General features: G+C 47.0%; 1 protein-coding gene across 1 annotated transcript; it reads right to left on the reverse strand.

The window, feature by feature from the left end:
• Window positions 1–8,169: 8,169 nt before the first annotated feature.
• LOC139833893 (uncharacterized) lies at window positions 8,170–13,022 on the reverse strand. Its single transcript, XM_071824262.1, has 6 exons — window positions 11,913–13,022; window positions 11,061–11,119; window positions 9,817–10,087; window positions 9,655–9,750; window positions 9,368–9,547; window positions 8,170–8,238 (listed from the first exon to the last, which is right to left on the reverse strand). The coding sequence occupies exons 1-6, from the start codon at window positions 13,020–13,022 to the stop codon at window positions 8,170–8,172; spliced, it is 1,785 nt and encodes a 594-aa protein (XP_071680363.1).
• Window positions 13,023–19,046: the final 6,024 nt, after the last annotated feature.

Consider the following 19,046-nt stretch of genomic DNA (forward strand, 5'->3'; position numbering starts at 1 on the left):
CCACTTTAGTGCCAATGATTAAATTTTGTGGTCACTACACTTAGGGGTGGTGCCAGTGAGCCTGGTGTGATGACACAAATATCAATCTCTTTTGCATCGGACTTTACCTCACTGACACCGTTCCTAAATGTTAATATTTGTTTCGACCAACAAAGTATGAGGCATGCTATTTAGTTGGTACTACTTCACTCGTATGAGTTGGACTTGTTCATTTATTTTGTTCTTTCTTTGAAATAGCGCCGATGATTAGAATGTTTGGTCACCGTACACTCGGGGGTGGCGTAAGTGAGCCTGGTAAGATAGCACAAATATCAATCTCTTGTGCATCGGACTTGGTCTCACTTACGCCATCCCTGAATGTTAATATTTGTTTTGACCAACAATGTATGAGACATTTATTTATATATACTAGTTGGCTCTTATTTGTCTTGACCTTATTGGTTCATTTTTGTCTTTCTTCCATTTTAGTCACTACACACTCGGGGGTGGTGCAAGCGAGCCTGGCGGGAGAGAGGAGGGATCAGAGGAGGAACCGGATGAAGACCCCGATGCAAGCGAGCCTGGCGGGAGAGAGGAGGGATCAGAGGAGGAACCTGATGAAGACCCCGATGCAAGCGAGCCTGGCGGGGAGAGATGAGGGAGCAGAGGAGGAACCGGATGAAGACCTTGTATCTCGAGATGGTGAACTTTTTATGAATTAAGAGTTGTATGTGAAAAATTTGACACTTGCCACTATATGTGTATCTTGATCGGACTCTAAGTAATGTTATGATGATGTTTATATTATATATGTGCAATGTACATGCTATTTATATTATATATGCATATTTCTGTATATAATCTGTCAATTTATGTATATTGTTGTATATAAGCTGTATGTAGCAGGCAGTACAAAATCGTGTATAATACGAGCAAATTTTGTGGAGCACTGAACACTAATTCTGTGGCGCAGCTATTTCTGTGGCACACCGAGGCATAGGTGCGCCACAGAATGTCTTAATTATGTGGCGCATGGGCTGGTGCGCCACATAATTCTTATTTTTGTGGTGAAGATTCTGTGACGCACCACCCATGCGCCACACAATATGTATTTTGGTGCGCCACTAATGAGGTTTTTCCTACCGGTGGGAGGAGGGGCTTGGCGATACAGAGCGGCCGCGTCAAAATCCTGCGACCTTCGGCCCCAGGCACGCCGCCACCACAGCGAAGGCCGGCTGCAGCGGAGGTGGGGAGGGGTAAGTTGGGTGGGCTAGGGGCGGCGGCGGGAGTTCTCCCGAGTCACCCTAGGTTAGGACGACACGGGATTCGCTTGCAATCGAACAAATATTCAGTGAATGATTCATGAATTCTAATGATCGTTTGCCATACTTTGAATATATTTTATAATTAAGTGAGCTACACTTTTAACCCCAAATTATGTTTCATTCTGTTAGGCCACTGCTCTCTTCTACTAGATTGGTTTCTAGCAGGCCGCCGCCGGGTTCCTTTATTTGCTTCTCTATTTTTATTTTTTGAAACAAGACCCCAACCAGGTTCAACGTTATATTGAAAGCTTAAACAGAGTTTAGAACAACAACTCCACGAAGGAGGCACACAACACGTTCAGCCTCAACAGGCCACATCATGAGACCTCCCCTATACTAAGAGAGAAATGTCTAAAGCTACCAGCGTTTTTACAAACACAAACACCACATCCAGGGGGCGACCACACGCACCACCGATGTTAAGAGCAGAAGAAAGCTACCCAACTCTAGCACGGTCGCGCTCCTCCATACCCAGCTCGCGAAGTTTGTCGTTAAATCTAGAGATGATGACCTTCGTCGCCGTTAGCCTCTTAGCGACCACCAACGGCTTCCACTGCAGCATAAGAGAAAGCTCTATAAAACGGTGAACTAGGTTTAAACAACAATTTATGCTGGAATACCCGCTCTTTTTTTTTTTGCGGGTAAAAGTGGTTATATTAAATCCCAGGGCTTACAAGAAGGTCATGCTCCAGTACCTGAGACAAAACCTCAGGCCCTGTGCCAGACCACACATTAGTTATGGCCTCTACTCTTGCATAATTCGCAAGGCAGTGGCTTGCCCTATTCTGAACTCGATCCACTTTTACAATAGATATAAGTCTACTACCATGAACTATGTCTTTAATTTCTTCTATAAGATGTGCTAGAGGAGATCTATCTTGTGTCCTTCCTTTTATTGCTTCGACAAGAACTGAGCAATCAAGTTCTAGCGACACCGGACAGTTGCTCCATTGCAAGGCCAAGCGAAGTCCTTCCTCACATGCCTTAGTTTCAGCTTCTAGGGGATCACCACATCTGATTAGTTGTCGGCAAGACGAGAAAATAACCTTGCCTACATCATCACGAAGGATCATGCCCGCCCCTGCCGATCCGTCTTCCTTTTTATATGAACCATCACAATTCAATTTAACCCATCCTGGAGAGGGCATAAGCCAATGAAGATTTCCTGGAGAAGGTTCACACGTTAAGGTCGGCTTTATCGTATCCATAAACTTGGCACACTTCCCCTTAATAACCTCCTCCGTAGATAAGCTTTTGATACTCTTCAAAGTTCTGATGTAGCTCAAGAGAAAGATCTTCGAACCTTCAATGGAGGGAAGATCTTTATCATGCGTCACCTCGTTATGGGCAAACCAGATACGCCAAGCCACCAACAGAAAAGCATCGATCATACTAACTGGAATAGCCTCGAGAATTGAGGCAAACCAATTACTTGAGGGTGCCTGCATAACGTCATCGGTGGGTAGCAGCCAGGTACTCCTCATTACCTTCCATAAATTATTTGCATGAAAACATTTGAACAAGGCGTGTGCCATATCCTCTTGTTCCTTATCACATATCAGACATCTCCCTGTAACTTCAAAACCTCTGTCCTTTTTATTCTTCTCCAAAGCAAGGCCATTAGAAGCAGCCTTAAAAGCGAAATTCTTGACCTTTGGTGGAACATCTGCATGCCAAATCCGTTTCCAACAAGAGTTCGCACCATCAGGGACAGAGCTAGTTGCAGCAAAGGCACATTGATCCGAGGATTCATTGAATGCTAGTTTATAAGCACTACGAACAGTAAAATGACCCGAACCCTCAGGCTGCCAGGCAATTAGATCATTATCTAGACGCCGAGAGGGTTTAATTTTAAGAATCACCTCTACATCAATTGGCAGGAAATTACTTCGTACCATAGCCTCCTTCCAGTTTCCTTGATCATCCAACAACTCAGAAACACGGCGAAAACGCTTCTTTCCCCTAGTGGTAAACACTTTCATATATGATAGCCGTGGTAACCAGTTGTCACGCCAAACTCGTATATTCTGGCCATTACCAACGCGCCAAATAATTCCTTTCTTCAGCAACTCAAGACCGTGAGAAATGGCCGTCCAGGTAGATGATGGGTTACCTGTAAAAACGGTATCAAGAAGATCACCACGTGGGTAATACTTGGCCTTAAGAACACGTGCACATAAGCTATCCGGGAACTCCAGCAGCCTCCAAGCTTGCCGAGCAAGCAAAGCTTGGTTAAAGATACGCATATCTCGGAATCTGAGACCCCCTTGTGCTTTAGCTCGTTGGAGTTTGGGCCAGCCAATCCAATGTGTTTTGCGTTTTCCATTCTCCACTCCCCACCAATAATCCCGGATCAGTCTCGACAAATCATCGCAAACCGAGAAGGGTAGCTTGAAAACCCCCATCATATATGCAGGGATAGCCTGTGCAATGGATTTGATCAAGACTTCCCTTGCACTCTGTGATTGAAGGCTATCACCCCATTCAATCAAACTTTTACTCAATCTCGATTGGAGACTTTGAAATCTCCCTTTATGCATCCTTCCATCTGGTGTAGGCAAACCTAAATATTTAGCATCAAACATTTGTTGCTCCACACAAAGAATGGATCGAATCTCCTGTTGAATCTCTTCTGAACACGCTGTGCTAAACATAATGGAACACTTTGATGGATTAATTAGTTGACCGGTACTCACTTCAAATTCATTAATGACTTGCTTCACCCGGTTAGCCTGGGCCTCAGTTGCCTTAAAGAAGAGCATTGTGTCATCTGCAAATAATAAGTGGGAAATTCCCGGTGCAGCCCGACAAACTTTGAGAGGGGAAATACCATTACTTTCCACCTCCTTTTGCAATAGAGCTGACAAACCATCCGCAACAAACAGGAATAGAAAAGGGGATAAAGGATCCCCTGTCGAAGGCCTCGAGAAGGAGAAAAAGCTTCCAAAAGGGTCCCATTAAATTTGACTGAATACCTCACCGTGGTCACGCACGCCATGATCTACTGCACCCACCGATGAGAAAACCCAATTTTATGCATAGTATTCTCCAGAAAAGATCAATCCACCCTGTCATATGCTTTGGACAAGTCAAGTTTGTAAGCACAAAAGTTAGAATTCATAGAAGTTCCATGTTCCATATAGTGTAAACACTCGAACGCCAAGAGAGCATTATCAGTAATCATTCGACCCGGAACGAATGCACTTTGGTTTTCGGAAATCACCTCGCCAAGCAAAGGTCTTAACCTATTCACCAAGCACTTCGATACAATCTTATACAAGACATTGCATAAACCAATCGGCCGATAATCTTTTAAATCCACTGGATTATCAATTTTGGGTATAAGAACAATAGAAGTATCGTTTGTACCTTCCGGCATATGGCCTGTAGAGAAAAATTGTTTAACAGCAGCTATGATCTCAGCTCTAACAACAACCCAATTCCTCTGGTAAAATCTGGCAGGAAAACCATCAGGCCCCGGTGCCTTAATGGGCCCGATTTGAAAAAGAGCATCTGAGATTTCTTCATCACTAAATTCTTTACATAGCTGATCATTCATTTCCTCTGTGATCTTCTCCTGAACCAAGTCAGTAATAGACGTGTGGCTCAAGGATGGATCCCGAGTATACAATGACTTAAAATACGAGACAGTCATTCTTTGCATATCCGAAGGAACTGTGTTAATGATTCCATTTTCATCCCGCAGCTTGGCTATTTTATTTTTTCGAGCTCTCCATACTGCTTTTTGGTGAAAAAACCTCGAATTACGGTCACCTTCACGTAGCCAATCTATCCGTGAACGTTGCATCCAGAGCATCTCTTCCCTATACATGGTTTCATTCATTAAATCAGAGATCAACCGAATTTCTTCTCTCGGCGCATTTGATGCTTGAAGCTCTGCCAGTTTGTCACGAAGTTTCTTTAACTCACGGGTGACATTGCCAAACCTTGGCCTACCCCAGTTTTGTAGAGTTTTCATAACTGTATCCATTCCACGATTTATACTACCAAGATCCGACATGTGTCCAAGATCTTTCCATGCTGACTCAATGACTTCTTTAAGGCCTGGGTCTCGTTCCCAAAATATCTCATAACGCATGCACTTGACCTTAGTCGGTTCTCTGATTTCCTTTGCTAATGACCATAACACAGGACAGTGGTCGGAGCATGGTGACACAAGATGGACTACTTCTGATGCAGAATAGATATCTCGCCATCGATCATCTGCCACCACTCTGTCAAGTCGTACTTGTACATTGTTGTAGCCTGCCCGCTTATTATCATAAGTAAACGGTAGGCCTGTAAATCCAAGATCCTTCAAACCACACAGCTGCAGGCAATCTCTGAACGCCGCCATTTGGGGTTCAGATCTCGGGCAAGCCGAGAAGTGTTCATATGGCCACAATGCTTCATTAAAATCCCCAATAAGAGCCCACGGAAGGGAACAAGCAGCACGTAGAGTAGCTAGCTTCGCCCACATGCGGTGCCGATTCTCTGTTCGAGGCTCGCCATAAACAAAGGTAACATGAAATAGAGGATCATTCGGGGTTACTCTCATCCAAACATCAATGAATCTTTCATTTTCATCTTTAACTTCAACGTGGATGCTTTCATGCCAAAATAAGGCCAAACCTCCACTCATGCCAACACTGTCCACACCAGCAAAACCTTTCAGACCAAGACGACCACGGAGCTTCCTCATCCGGGCAGCTGACTGCCGAGTTTCACACAAAAAGAACACTTTAGGTTGATGCGTTCTCTGCAGAACTCCCAACTCATGAACTGTTGCAGGGTTGCCACCCCCACGACAGTTGAAGCCAATGCAATTCATTGTGGACGACGATCACCCTGATCAGATATCGTCCAAACCTTCCAGCAGTCTCCGTCACATGCAGACCACCAGCCAATGAAGCTAACAACAGATCCTTCCAATCCTTGCTCAGATCGATCGCTGCATGCAAACAGGAGCAAACGAAGCAACCCAGCTACGACACATACCTGAAAGAGAACCTCGTCCAGAACAAAAACTGGCACATAAACTCACCGCCAGACAGAGTCTAGGGGAGGAAGAGAACCCTTAAAGGGGACTAAAACCTGCGTTGAATACCCGCTCATTTTTGATAAGCCAAATCGTCGAAGCAAACGAGGCAAACCAAAACAAAGTAATTTTGCTACTCTATTTGTACGGCTATCGCATGAAAAGCATGTAGGATTAACTGAGGTTGGCGAGACCTCGAAACCGAACATTATTTGCATATACAAACAGGGATGGAGATTGGAACCGACTCTGTTCCAACTTTGAAACCGACGCGCTTACAGACTCTGAATCGGAATCGACGCGAGTTCAATCTCGAATCAATAAAAGCCCAACAGGACGGGATGCACAGCACAAACCAAGCGAACGAACCATCAGCATCCCTTCTCAATCCATTGGAGAAAAGGGAGAGAGAGATCAAGAGAGAGGTCTGGTGCGATCATGGCGATCGACCGGCAGTCGGAGTGGATCGTCCTCCGTCGCGTGCACGCGTTCCTCAAGTCCAGGAAGCTCCACCGCGCGGCGTACGCGCTGGAGAAGGAGGCGAGGCTGAAGCTGGACCTGCCGCACCTTCACAAGCTCTTCGCCAAGGGCCGGTGGCGGGCGGCGGACGAGTACGTGACGGCGTTCATAGGCGCCAAGGAGGAGACCAGCACGCCCGCCGCGTGCGCCACGCTGTTCGTCATCAGGTTCGAGCGCTTCGTCCGCGCGCTCAAGCGGGGCGACGAGGCCTGGGCCATGAGGTATTTCGGCCGCGCCGTCGAGCCCCTCCTCGACAGCCACCCGGACAGAACCGCCGCGCGCGCCGAGTGCATCAGGGTGCTGGAGCTGGACGACGAGTCCCTTCGCCGCGGCTACCCTGACGACGACCGGCACAGGCGCGAGCGGGAGACGGAGTTCATCCGCCGCGTCTACGAGAACGAGAGCATCTCCCGCGCCTTCAACGACGTCTTCGACGGCAACCTGCGCTTCATGAGGAAGACGACCTCCCTCGGCCTGCGCCGCCACGTCCGCCGTGGCCCGCCGTGTGATCAGCGATGAAAGAAAAAAGACAATCGACTGTCTTGCTCCTTGTACTAGTACATTATACACTGACAGTACATGTGATACGCCGATGTACGCGTAATGGAATATACCTTCTATATATTCCGTATAGTTAGACGAATAAAATACAGATGGTTATACACAGTTAATTAGTTGGCTCTGACGTGTTTGTGATCTGATCCTAATTGACGCGTGAGTTTTGCTTCGATTTCTCTGGCTTTTATCTAATGTTTACAGAGTACAACCAGTTCTGCCGACGGCAATCTATACGGCCATCGGCACCTTGAGTGGTTCCCGTAGCAAAAGAACACCGGTCTAGCACTTACCCACTTGTATCTCTAGCAAATTTGTTTCTTGTTATAGGCTCGCCTTTAAAAAACACTCTATCTTTACTATATATTCTTTCCATGCAAAAACTTTGTGCCTAGGTTTGTTTTCCAAATTCAAAACTTTTTGGTGCCTTCGGTTAGTTTCACACTTTCACTATTACTTGGAATAAAAAAAATAAGAATGTTTGAATGCCTTTTGGTTTTGGGCAGTATCACCTTGTTGCAAGCATACGTGATCACAAGTGAGAAATGGGTGGAGGAGTGACAAATCTCATGCACTTATCGTGCGTCAGTTTGGCTCTGGGCTTTAAGGGTGCCCGGTTTTATTTAAATAGATATTTAAGTTTCAAATATTTATAAAATAATTTTGCAGGGAAATATAGGTGTTTTTTTTCTGAAATGGGGACGTACTCCAACCTCTGCATCAAATTGATGCACATAACCTTATTCATTTCTTTCAAAGTTCAGAGATACAAAAGTTAATCATGCACCGGAGAGGGTTGAGACGTGTATGATATCCAGTAGCCTGAAATTAGAAGTATTATGTGACTATTAGCAGACGATTACACCCAGTAGTCATAGTCTTCCGCTGGTCCGTCAGGAGAAGGTAGGGATATGAAAATAACTACAATGGGGTTAAGCGTATGCCTTGCAGGGACGCGGTACGTGTTAATATATATAGCAGCAGATTACAATGTCGGTACAGGTTTGATCTCCTAGAGATATTGTCTCCCACGTCAGCTATACAAAGGTTGGAGATATATCAGAGATCAAATTGTACACGTTTTACAACACACGCGATTACATTCTTTAACATTCCCCGTCAACCGGAACTTATCTAAGTTGAGATTGTGTCTAAAACTCTCTAGTTGCCTATATGATAACGGTTTAGTAAACCCATCAGCAACTTGATCTCCTGTAGGAATGAACCTGATATCTAGTAGCTTATTAGCTACTTGCTCTCTGACAAACTGATAATCCACCTCTATATGCTTTGTTCTAGCATGAAACACTGGATTGGCTGAAAGGTAAGTTGCTCCCAGATTATCACACCATAGCGATGCTGCCTTCGGATGATCTATACCTAGTTATGACAATAAGGTTTGAACCCATATCACTTAAGCAGTAGCATTTGCTAGTGACTTATATTCAGCCTCTGTACTAGACCTTGAAACCGTTGCTTGCTTACGAGCACTCCAGGAAATAAGATTACATCCCAGAAAAACTGCAAAACCTCCAGTAGATCGTCTATCATCAAGAAAACCCGCCCAATCTGCATCTGAGAAAGCACTGACCAAAGTAGAATCTGATTGCACAAGTTTCAAACCAAGAGCCTTTGTATGCTTAAGATATCTAAGAATCATTTTTAATGTTGTCCAATGGAGAGTGGTAGGTGCATGCAAAAATTGACAAACTTTATTAACAGAAAAAGATATATATGGGCGTGTCAAGGTGACATATTGTAAGGCTCCAACAATGCTCCTATATCTGGTAGCATCTTCAGCAGCTAGAGGTTCTCCTTCATGGAGAGACAGTTTCTCGGACGTGGAAAGCGGGGTGGTGACACCTTTACACTCCCCCATACCAACACGCTTCAGCACCTCTGAAATATATTGTGATTGAGACATAACAATACCACGAGATATGTGTTGTACCTCAATTCGAAGGAAATAATGTAGGCTGCCAAGGTCCTTCAGTGCAAAGTCCATGCGCGGATCCTTGAGGACATCATCAATAGCTTCAGAAGATGAGCTGGTGACTATAATATCATCAACATAAATAAGCATAAAGATAGTGACACCATGCTTGCGATAGAAGAATAACGAGGTATCTGCCTTGGATGCAAGAAAACCAAGATCATGAAGTTTGGAAGATAAACTCAAGAGTACCATGCTCGTGGAGCTTGTTTAAGACTATAAAGAGCTTTATCAAGTTTGCAAACATGACCAGGATACTGAAGATTCTCATAACCAGGAGGCTGCCGCATATAAACCTCTTCTTCTAGAACGCCATGAAGAAACGCATTCTTCACATCTAACTGACGCATCACCCAATTTTGTTAAACTGATATGGATAGAATAAGCCGAATAGTTGCAGCTTTTACCACTTCCACTGGACTAAATGTGTCCTCATAATCAATGCCATACCTTTGTTTAAAACCTTTTGCTACCAACCAAGCTTTGTACCGATCAATGGTGCCATCTGAGCGACGTTTGATTTTATAGACCCATTTGCAGTCAATAATGTTGCCACGAGAAGGAGGAGGGACAAGATTCCATGTTTGATTGTTCATCAAGGCAGAGTATTCCTCATCCATAGCACCCTTCCACTTGATATCACCAAGCGCCTCATGCACATGTTTAGGTTCACCTGTGCTGCAAAAGTTACACCAACGAATGCGACCATCAGTAAATTTTTTTGGATAAAAAACACCACTTTGAGCTCTTGTACGTGGTCTGGGAGGTAACACAGCTGGTGCAATTGGAGGCGTGAGAGCAGTAGTTCCTGGCGTATGCTGCATCTCCGATCCAAAAGAAAAATCGCTCGTAGATGAGCCATCAGACGAGGGGCCAGATGAGGACGTATCACTGGCGGAAGCCACGTCTCCTGATGTTGGGACTGGCGCACCCATACACGGACCACTTCGTGTGGTGACGCAGAGCTGGCCCGCCCGGACGACGACATAGAGACGTGCGGGTCGACAAGGTCAATGAGATTCCGTTCGCGAGACCCAGACGCTGGCGATGCTGATTCCCAGGACGATTCGGCATGGTCGCCTGCTGACGCTGCGGGAGAATCCACCCCAGGATTGCCGCTTGAATCATCTGCAGCAAAAAACTCGAGTGCACTATTTTCAACTGAAAAGTCAGCAGTTACAGACATATGATCATGACGATTTTTATCTCCTGATTCAGAAATTGTAGGATTGCGAAGAATGAATGGAAGGAGAAGAATTTCTGTACGTAGCTGAGCACCGGCGTTGGGATGAAGTTGGGCAAAAGGAAAAACCAACTCATCAAAGGTGACATCGCGAGAAATATAAACGCGACCGGTGGAAATATCAAGGCATTTGTAGCCTTTATGAAAACCACTGTAGCCTAGAAAAACACAATGCTTAGAACGGAATTGAAGCTTATGTTTATTATAGGGGCGAAGATTGGGCCAAACGGCACATCCAAACACCCGGAGAAAAGAGTAGTTTGGTTTTGACTGAAACAATTTTTCCATTGGACTTTTAAGTTGCGTAACCTTGCTGGGAAGCCGATTAATAAGATACACGGCGGTGAGAAAAGCTTCATCCCAAAATTTAAGAGGCATGGACGCGTGTGCGAGCAAACACAAACCAACCTCAACGATGTGACGATGTTTACGCTCGGCGGAACCATTCTGTTGATGAGCATAGGGACCTGAAACATGAGGTGAGATGCCAATGCGAGCAAAAAATGAGTTCATTTTTTGATAGTCTCCGCCCCAGTCAGATTGCATGGCAAGAATTTTTCTATCAAAGAGATGCTCAACATGTTGCTGAAAATCACGAAATTTCTGAAAGACATCAGATTTATTCTTTAACAAATAGATCCATGTGAACTTACTATAATCATCAATAAATTTCACATAATACTTATAACGACCAACGGAGGCAGGGCCGGGTCCCCATACATCAGAGAAAATAAGCTCTAAAGGAGAACTAGACACACTAGTAGACTTTGGATACGTCAACTGATTGACTTTTGCCTTTTTGACAGGCATCACAAACTGACTCATCATGTTTATTGGAAAAAGGAAGATTATTACTCCTAAGAATTTGCTCAACGACTGGAAACGAAGGATGTCCAAAACGCCAATGCCACCGAGTTGAAGATGGTTTGCTTGCACTAAAGGCTTGTTTCGAAGTGGATGTGGAGGCATCATGAAGTGGATAAAGACCGCCCCTACTCTCTCTCCTTGGAGGAGGATTGTCCCGGTGTCCTTGTCCTTAACAAAGAAGAAATGTGGGTGAATTTCAACAAAAGAGGAATTGTCAGAAACACGTTTAGATGCCGAAACTAGACTTTTGGTGGCTTTTGGTACATGCAAGATATTATTTAGATGAATAGGACGATCAGGAGTATGAATAATCGTATGACCAACATGTTGTATATCCATACTTTGTCCACTAGCCGTGTGGACTTTTTCGTTCTCGGTGTAACGATCACGAACCGCAAGCTTGTCCAATTCTCCGATGACATGATCAGTTGCCCCGGTGTCAATATACCAGTTGGTATCCACCCCGTAGGATGGTTCAGAAGTCACCACATTTGCTTGAACTTCAGGGGTGATGAAGGAGCGATTAAACCGTTTGAAGCAGTTGTAGGCCGGGTGTCCTGCCTTGTTGCATATCTGGCAGGGCGGACCATTGTAGCGAGAGCCTCGTCCTTGACCCGACGAGTTGTTGTGGTTGTAACCACCACTCCTTCCGCCGCCATAGCCACCATAGTGGCCGGTGCCGCCCATGTTGCCGTAGCCGCCTTGTTCCTGGTTGTTCCGGCTGTCATAGCCGTGACCTCCATTACTGCCGCCACGGTGTCCTCCAGTGCTGCCACCATGACCACCGCCATATCCACCCCGGGAGGCCAGATTGGCGGAGAAGCCACCGATGCTAACATCATCTTTCTGTGCTTCAATGCGTGCTTCTGTTGCCAAAAACATGGCATACACCTCGCTCAGCGAGATGCCTTGCTGCAGACGTGCTGAGATCGCCTCGACGAGCAGATTGTATTCCGCGTCTAAACCGTTGAGGACAGCGTTGATGACATCGTCTTCATCTAGCTTCTTGCCGGCAAGAGCCAGCTCGTCCGTTAGTGCTTTGACTTTGTTGAAGTAGACGGAGGCGCGCAACTCGCGCTTCTTCAGGTCATTGAGTGCCCGACGGAGCCCCATGACGCGAGCACACGACTGGGACGCGTACATCTCCTGGATGGCTGTCCAGGCACCGTGCGCTATCTGGTGTTCTGAAACCTGCACCAACACCTCAAGTGAGACTGAACCAAGAAGATATGAGAGGACCTGCTGGTCTCTTTCGATCCAGGTCGCATAGGCTGGATTCTCCTCCTTGACGATGACGTTTTTCCCGGACTCGTCTCTCTCTACCGAGATTTCTTCAGGAGGTGCTTTGACTGAGCCATCGAGGTATCCGAACAGACGAGCACCTCGAACCGCCGGTAGGACGACGGCCTTCCACACGAGATAGTTGCTACTCGTGAGTTTCTCCTGAACCGACTGCCCGAAGGGGTTCCCGCTTGAAGACGACGAACTGCTTGAGAAAGACATTGCCGGGAGGAAGATCGTTAGATGTGTTTTGGAAGAAGGGGCTCTGATACCATATATGAAAACAACTACAATATATGGGGTTAAGTGTATGCCTTGCAGGGACGCGTTACGTGTTAATATATATAGCAGCAGATTACAATGTCGGTATAGGTTTGATCTCCTAGAGATATTGTCTCCCACGGCAGCTATACAAAGGTTGGAGATATATCAGAGATCAAACTGTACACGTTTTACAACACACGCGATTACATTCTTTAACAAGGGAACATATAGGTGTGTTCTACATGTATGTAAAATTTTGTATGATAATACTTTTATTTGTATGGCAAACTAAACATATATTTTTTCACTCCAAAAGGGGAAATAATTTTACTTTACTCCACATATTTGTTTTCGTGTGTACATCACAGCTGAAAAGATGTACTGATGAAAAAAAATGTAAGTATAAAATACATATATTGGCATGTGAATGCATATTTTATACGTATATTATACTTTGTACGTAGGTCTCAGGACGTCGATCAAGCTTAGCCGTACCCGATTGCGGTGAAACGCGTGGCTGGTAATGTTCCAAAACTTCGAGGCCGGCGCGCTCTCAGACTGAGTCGGAATCGGAGCGAGTCGAAACAATAAAGGCACAACAACAGGACGCCATGCCCATCCAGTCATACTTTGTCGATCTGTTGGAAAAGAAGAGAAAGAGAGTCAATCGACACGCGAGCTCGATCTGGTCCGATCGATGGCGATGGACCGGCAGTCGGAGTGGATCGTCCTCCGCCGCGTGCACGCGTTCCTCAAGTCCAGGAAGCTCCACCGCGTGGCGTACGCGCTGGAGAAGGAGGCGAGGCTGAAGCTGGACCTGCCGCACCTGCACAAGCTCTTCGCCAAGGGCCGGTGGCGGGCGGCGGACGAGTACGTGACGGCGTTCATGGGCGCCAAGGAGGAGACCAGCACGCCCGCCGCGTCCGCCACGCTGTTCGTCATCAGGTTCGAGCGCTTCGTCCGCGCGCTCAGGCGGGGCGACGAGGCCTGGGCCATGAGGTACTTCGGCCGGGCCGTCGAGCCCCTCCTCGACAGCCACCCGGACAAAGCCGCCGCGCGCGCCGAGTGCATCAGGGCGCTGGAGCTGGACGACGAATCCCTCCGCCGCAGCTACCCCGACGACGACCGGCGCAGGCGCGAGCGGGAGACGGAGTTCATCCGCCACGTCTACGAGAACGAGAGCATCTCCCGCGCCTTCAACGACGTCTTCGACGGCAACCTGCGCTTCATGAGCAAGACCACCTCCCTCAGCCTGCGCCGCCACGTCCGCCGCGGCCCGCCGTGTGATCAACGATGAAAGAAAAAAAAAAAAGACAATCCAATGTCTTGCCCCTTGTACTAGCACGTTGTACACCCTATTTTTTGACAGTACATGTGATACGCCGATGCATGCGTAATGGAATATACCTTCTATGTATTCCGTATAGTTAGACGAAGAAAATACAGATGGTTATACAGTTAATTAGTTGGCTCTGACGTGTTTGTGATCTGATCCTAATTGATGCATGAGTTTTGCTTCGATTTCTCCGGCTTTCATCTAATGTTCACGGAGTACAACCAGTCCTGTGCCGACGGCAATATGTGCTTTCATCTATTCTTTTCATGCAAAAACATCGTGCCTAGGTTTGTTTTCGAACTTCAACACTTTTTGGCGCCTTCAGTCAGGTTCAGTGTTACTTGGAATAAAAAATAAGAATGTTTGAATGCCTTTTCGTTATGGGCACTGTCACCTTGTTTTTTTTTAAGTGAGTTGTGTATTAATTAAGAAAGCAACACTACGGGAAAAAATGCAGTTGCCGTGCATTGCATCTTTGCCGTGTGTTTCCGCACGGCAAAGATTTTGGGCACGGTAAACAGAGACACGAGCGCAAAACAAGTCCAGACACACAGGACGGGGCATTGTTTTACATTACACCACGACACAACTCTCTACGTCCATGTTGGGCAAGGCTATGAGCTTAACCTTTCTACTAGCATAGACTAATTGGATCATTCTTCCTTGCTTGAACCTATGAAATTCCTTTGCAACGAGGCTGACCGGTGACCTGTCCAAAGTACCAGGATCAAAAACCTTCAGTAGTGAACTACAGTTTTAAGCAAAATATCCCCATTTGTTAAACTGGTGGCTAGGTTCAGGCTTTCTAAGCAAGCAACAACTTCACCCATTTCCGCCGATTGACACAATGCGGAATTATGTTCCACGTTGTGAAGACCACATCTCCAACATAATTTCTTGCAATTGCACCCCAGGCTCCACTTGACGTTCATTTCAAATAGGAAGCATCAAAATTTATTTTAACCCATCCTTGGTCAGGTCTTCTCCAAGTTTGTTCTGTAGCAATTCTCTCATTGTCCTTTGCTTTCCCATGCATTTGTATGAGATGCGATTTACCTTTCTTGTCTATATTAGGTGTTTTTGGAACCTGCATAGAATATTCCTGGGTCACATCCTTATACGGGATCTGACAGGCGAAACCAAACAAAAAAATTAAAAAATAAAAGAACGGTTATTTTGCGGTTTTCGCGAGTTTACATGCTCTTAGCTAGTAGTACTATACTACTTCCTCATTGTCCGAGGTTTGACTAAATTTGAATGTATCTACCAAATAGACAATGTCCAGATATATCCAAATTTTAACAAATCCAAGACAAATTCCGTGGAAGGGAGGGATACTAAAAAGGCAAGAACGCATGTTTGGGTTGAAAAAAAGGTTAAGGGCATCTCTAGCGGCTCGTCGCAAAACATACACCAAAAGTGTCCGTTTTTGTCCGTTTGCAGCGGGCCACAGACACCGAAATGAATGCATGACCTTGTTTGCCCGTTTGAGTCGGGCTAGGCCAGTGGCTAGACGCAAATGTTTTTTGAAATAATTTGTTAATTGATGGAAAACAAATTACAAAGCAAATGGCCGCCGACTACAGCCCCTAAAAGGATGAGCGAGAGGGGGATTTTATAATTTGCCACACTTTTCTTTGCACTTCTATCATTTGGCATTTTATGTGTCACTGACAGGTGGTGGTTATGTGGCAAATAATAGACACTTTAAAGAAAAGTGTGGCAAATCATAACTTGCCTTCAATGCCTAGCGGCGGCCTCGCCTGACACGCGAAAGGCAAAGTATGACATTAACGCAGCGTAGAAAAGTGTGGGGTGGTCGCTGCCAGGCAGACCCAAGGAAAAACGGCAGCGACGCATGCGGGGAGAGCAGCGATTTTAAAGGAGCCGGTAGGTGTAGGTGTTACATCTACCATCCACTCTCTGCTTTGAGATTGGTGAGGCTTTTAACATTTGTCTAATATAAAACTAATAATTGAAACATAAGTGAAACTTTTTTGAAACTAAAGTGATACATGGAAAATATTGTGAAACAGTCCGACAAAAAGTGAAACTGATGATATCATTGCTGACGTCACTACGGTTTGTTTCACAAAAATATTAGTGTTTCAGTTATGTTTCAATTATGTTTCAAATTTGTTTCACAATTTTGTGACAAAATTGGTCAGCACATGGCTGACGTCACTGCTGTAGGTACTGTAGTTACCGTTCACTGTAAAAAGAGGTTTTCGCGCATGCGGGCATTTACTTTGGAATTTGTTTTCTACAGTATCAATTAACAAATTAGTGGTTGTAGGCCAATGACTTTGCGTTGGACCGTTGGGTTAGGGTAATTTTTTTGTTTTTGTTTCTGCGCCGATGTAAATAAATATTTTAGTTAACTTGCGTCGGTCTGATGGAATGTGTGCGCCGTTTCCTACCCGGATTGGGTTGTGGCGAGCTGTTCCAGCTGTTCCTACCCGGATTTACGGTTGTGGCGAGCTGGAGTTGTATGAGAATCGAAGTCGGAATCGGCAACACCACTCTATATAAGCACAGGCTGAGGGATGCACGCAGGATTACTCAGCCTCAGGAGCGCGAGCGAGGGGAGCAGGAGAAGAAGACGCAGTTGCGATCGATCGCGCATGGATCGGCAGTCGGAGCATCTCCTCCTCCGGCGCGTGTACGCGTTCCTCAAGTCGAGGAAACTCCACCGGGCGGCGCACGCGCTGGAGAAGGAGGCGCGGCTCCGCTTCGACTGGCCCCGCGTGGGCTCCGTGATCGACGAGGGGCGGTGGCGGGCGGCGGACGAGTACGTGTCGGCGTTCCTGGAAGACAGGACGACGCCCGAGGCGGCAGCCACCCTGTTCATCGTCAGGTTCCAGCGCTTCGTCCGCGCGCTCAAGCGGGGCGACGAGGCCTGGGCCCGGCGGTACCTGGCGTGCGCCATCCTGCCCGTCCTGCGCGCCCACCCCGACAGAGACGCCGCCGCCGCAAGGTGCCTCGCCGTGCTGCGCGACAGGGCCGCCCTCGACGTGCACCGCGACGACGCCCAGTCCCGCCGAGCCTGCAACCTCGCCTTCCTCGACAGCATCTTCCAGAACGACGGATTCGTCATCCTAACAGACGACGACGCCGACCTCAAGCGCCTCCAGAGGGCAACCTCCATCGGCCTCCGGCGCCATGCACCACCGCGCCCACGCCGAAGCCGACCAACGAGTTCTGCATCGGCCCTTCCTCCAGCTGCCAACTCTTAAGTCTTAACCAACCAAGCAGGCCGACATGTAATTTTTCCTGGTTGCAGCCGTTTGCTAAATTGCTATGTAAAAACATACGAGTTGCTGAAATGAATGTTTCTTCGAATAATGTTCAACAAGTGTGCATTAATCTTTCGTTGAAAAACAGATCGAGTCAAGCTTAAACTGACCTTGAGCTTAACCACATGTCGTATCTCTCCTCCCCGCACAAAGAAAAACACTCTAATGGATATTTCGGCGTGTGTTAATTTGTTACTACTAAATAGGTTGGCTACTTATGTACTACTCCCTCCATTCCACAATATAAGACGTTTTAGGATTTTAGGCTCGACATCTCTAGATTCTTCCCCGCGGTTGACGAGAACGGCGGCGTGGCTTTTACTGGCAGGTTCTCTCAGGCGACGAGGCGGCGGCCTCAGGTGGAATGGCGGTGTCGACTACGGAGGCTAGTGGCGCCATCGACCTTGGCCGCGTGGGTGGCAAGGCGGCGGCCTCAGGTGGAATGGCGGTGTCGACTACGGAGGCTAGTGGCGCCATCGTCCTTGGCCGCGTGGGTGGCAAGGCGGCGGTGGGTGGCCGCCGTGAAGTTGCTGGTGTTAGGGATATACCAACTAGGTATACCACAACATGACCTTAATTCCAGCAAACTCGGGTGGCCCACGGATGATGGCGAGGCTTATGGCCCAACCGGGCGGCCCAATTGCCGGAGAACGTATATGGTAGGATCTTGCCTGAAGCAAGCTGCCGGATCCAGCACATGGTACATGTCGGTCGAATCAATGGCATTTACGACAAGGAATACTTAACATAGTTAGACTTAGTCACATCTGGTAGGATCTCTACCGTTGTACCTAGATCCGGAGCCTTTATAAGCCGGATTCCTGGAGCACTTCAGTCACAACTCAACCCATTGTAATCTCGCACTTGTTGCCTGAATAATTTCAGACAAGCAGCAATAGGGCCTCGCCACCGTCGTGAGGTTTTCGAAGCTGGGTAGCTATTGTGTCCCCATCCATGTGACTCCTCGCCCTATGGACCCCTCTTTCTCTCACCTATGTGTGAGGCTCCCCTCAGCCGAACCGCTAGATCTGAAGGTATCCTTTTTCCCCTCACGTTGGTCTTTTCCTCACCAGAGCTGGTTGCTTGGTCCCGCGCTGGATCCAGGACGTCTTTGGGGGGTGGTGGTGTCAAACCAGGACCGGGAGAAATCCTTGGTCTGCTGGCCAAACCATTGCAGTGGCGATGCCCCTGGGCACCGTGCTTCCTCTTGAGGGGCTGTTGAGGTCCCGTTTCTCCCCACCCCGGGTGTGTTCCCAGGTGAAAACCTATAGTCCATTGGATTGGGCGACGACAGCACCATGGGCGTTGCTTCCTCCTTGGGGGCGTCGCTTTGGGAACGGTGGTTGCCGG

This window comes from Lolium perenne, chromosome 7 (assembly GCF_019359855.2).
Source record: "Lolium perenne isolate Kyuss_39 chromosome 7, Kyuss_2.0, whole genome shotgun sequence".
Lineage (NCBI taxonomy): Eukaryota > Viridiplantae > Streptophyta > Magnoliopsida > Poales > Poaceae > Lolium > Lolium perenne.

Coding starts and splice junctions, on each gene's coding strand:
- LOC139833893 (XM_071824262.1), bottom strand. CDS start 13,022: ATGTCTTTCTCAAGCAGTTCGTCGTCTTCAAGCGGGAACCCCTTCGGG. Junction 10,088..11,060: donor AACATCGTCACATCGTTGAG/GTTGGTTTGTGT, acceptor TAACTTTTGCAG/CACAGGTGAACCTAAACATG. Junction 8,239..9,367: donor ATTATTTCCTTCGAATTGAG/GTACAACACATA, acceptor TTCTAATTTCAG/GCTACTGGATATCATACACG.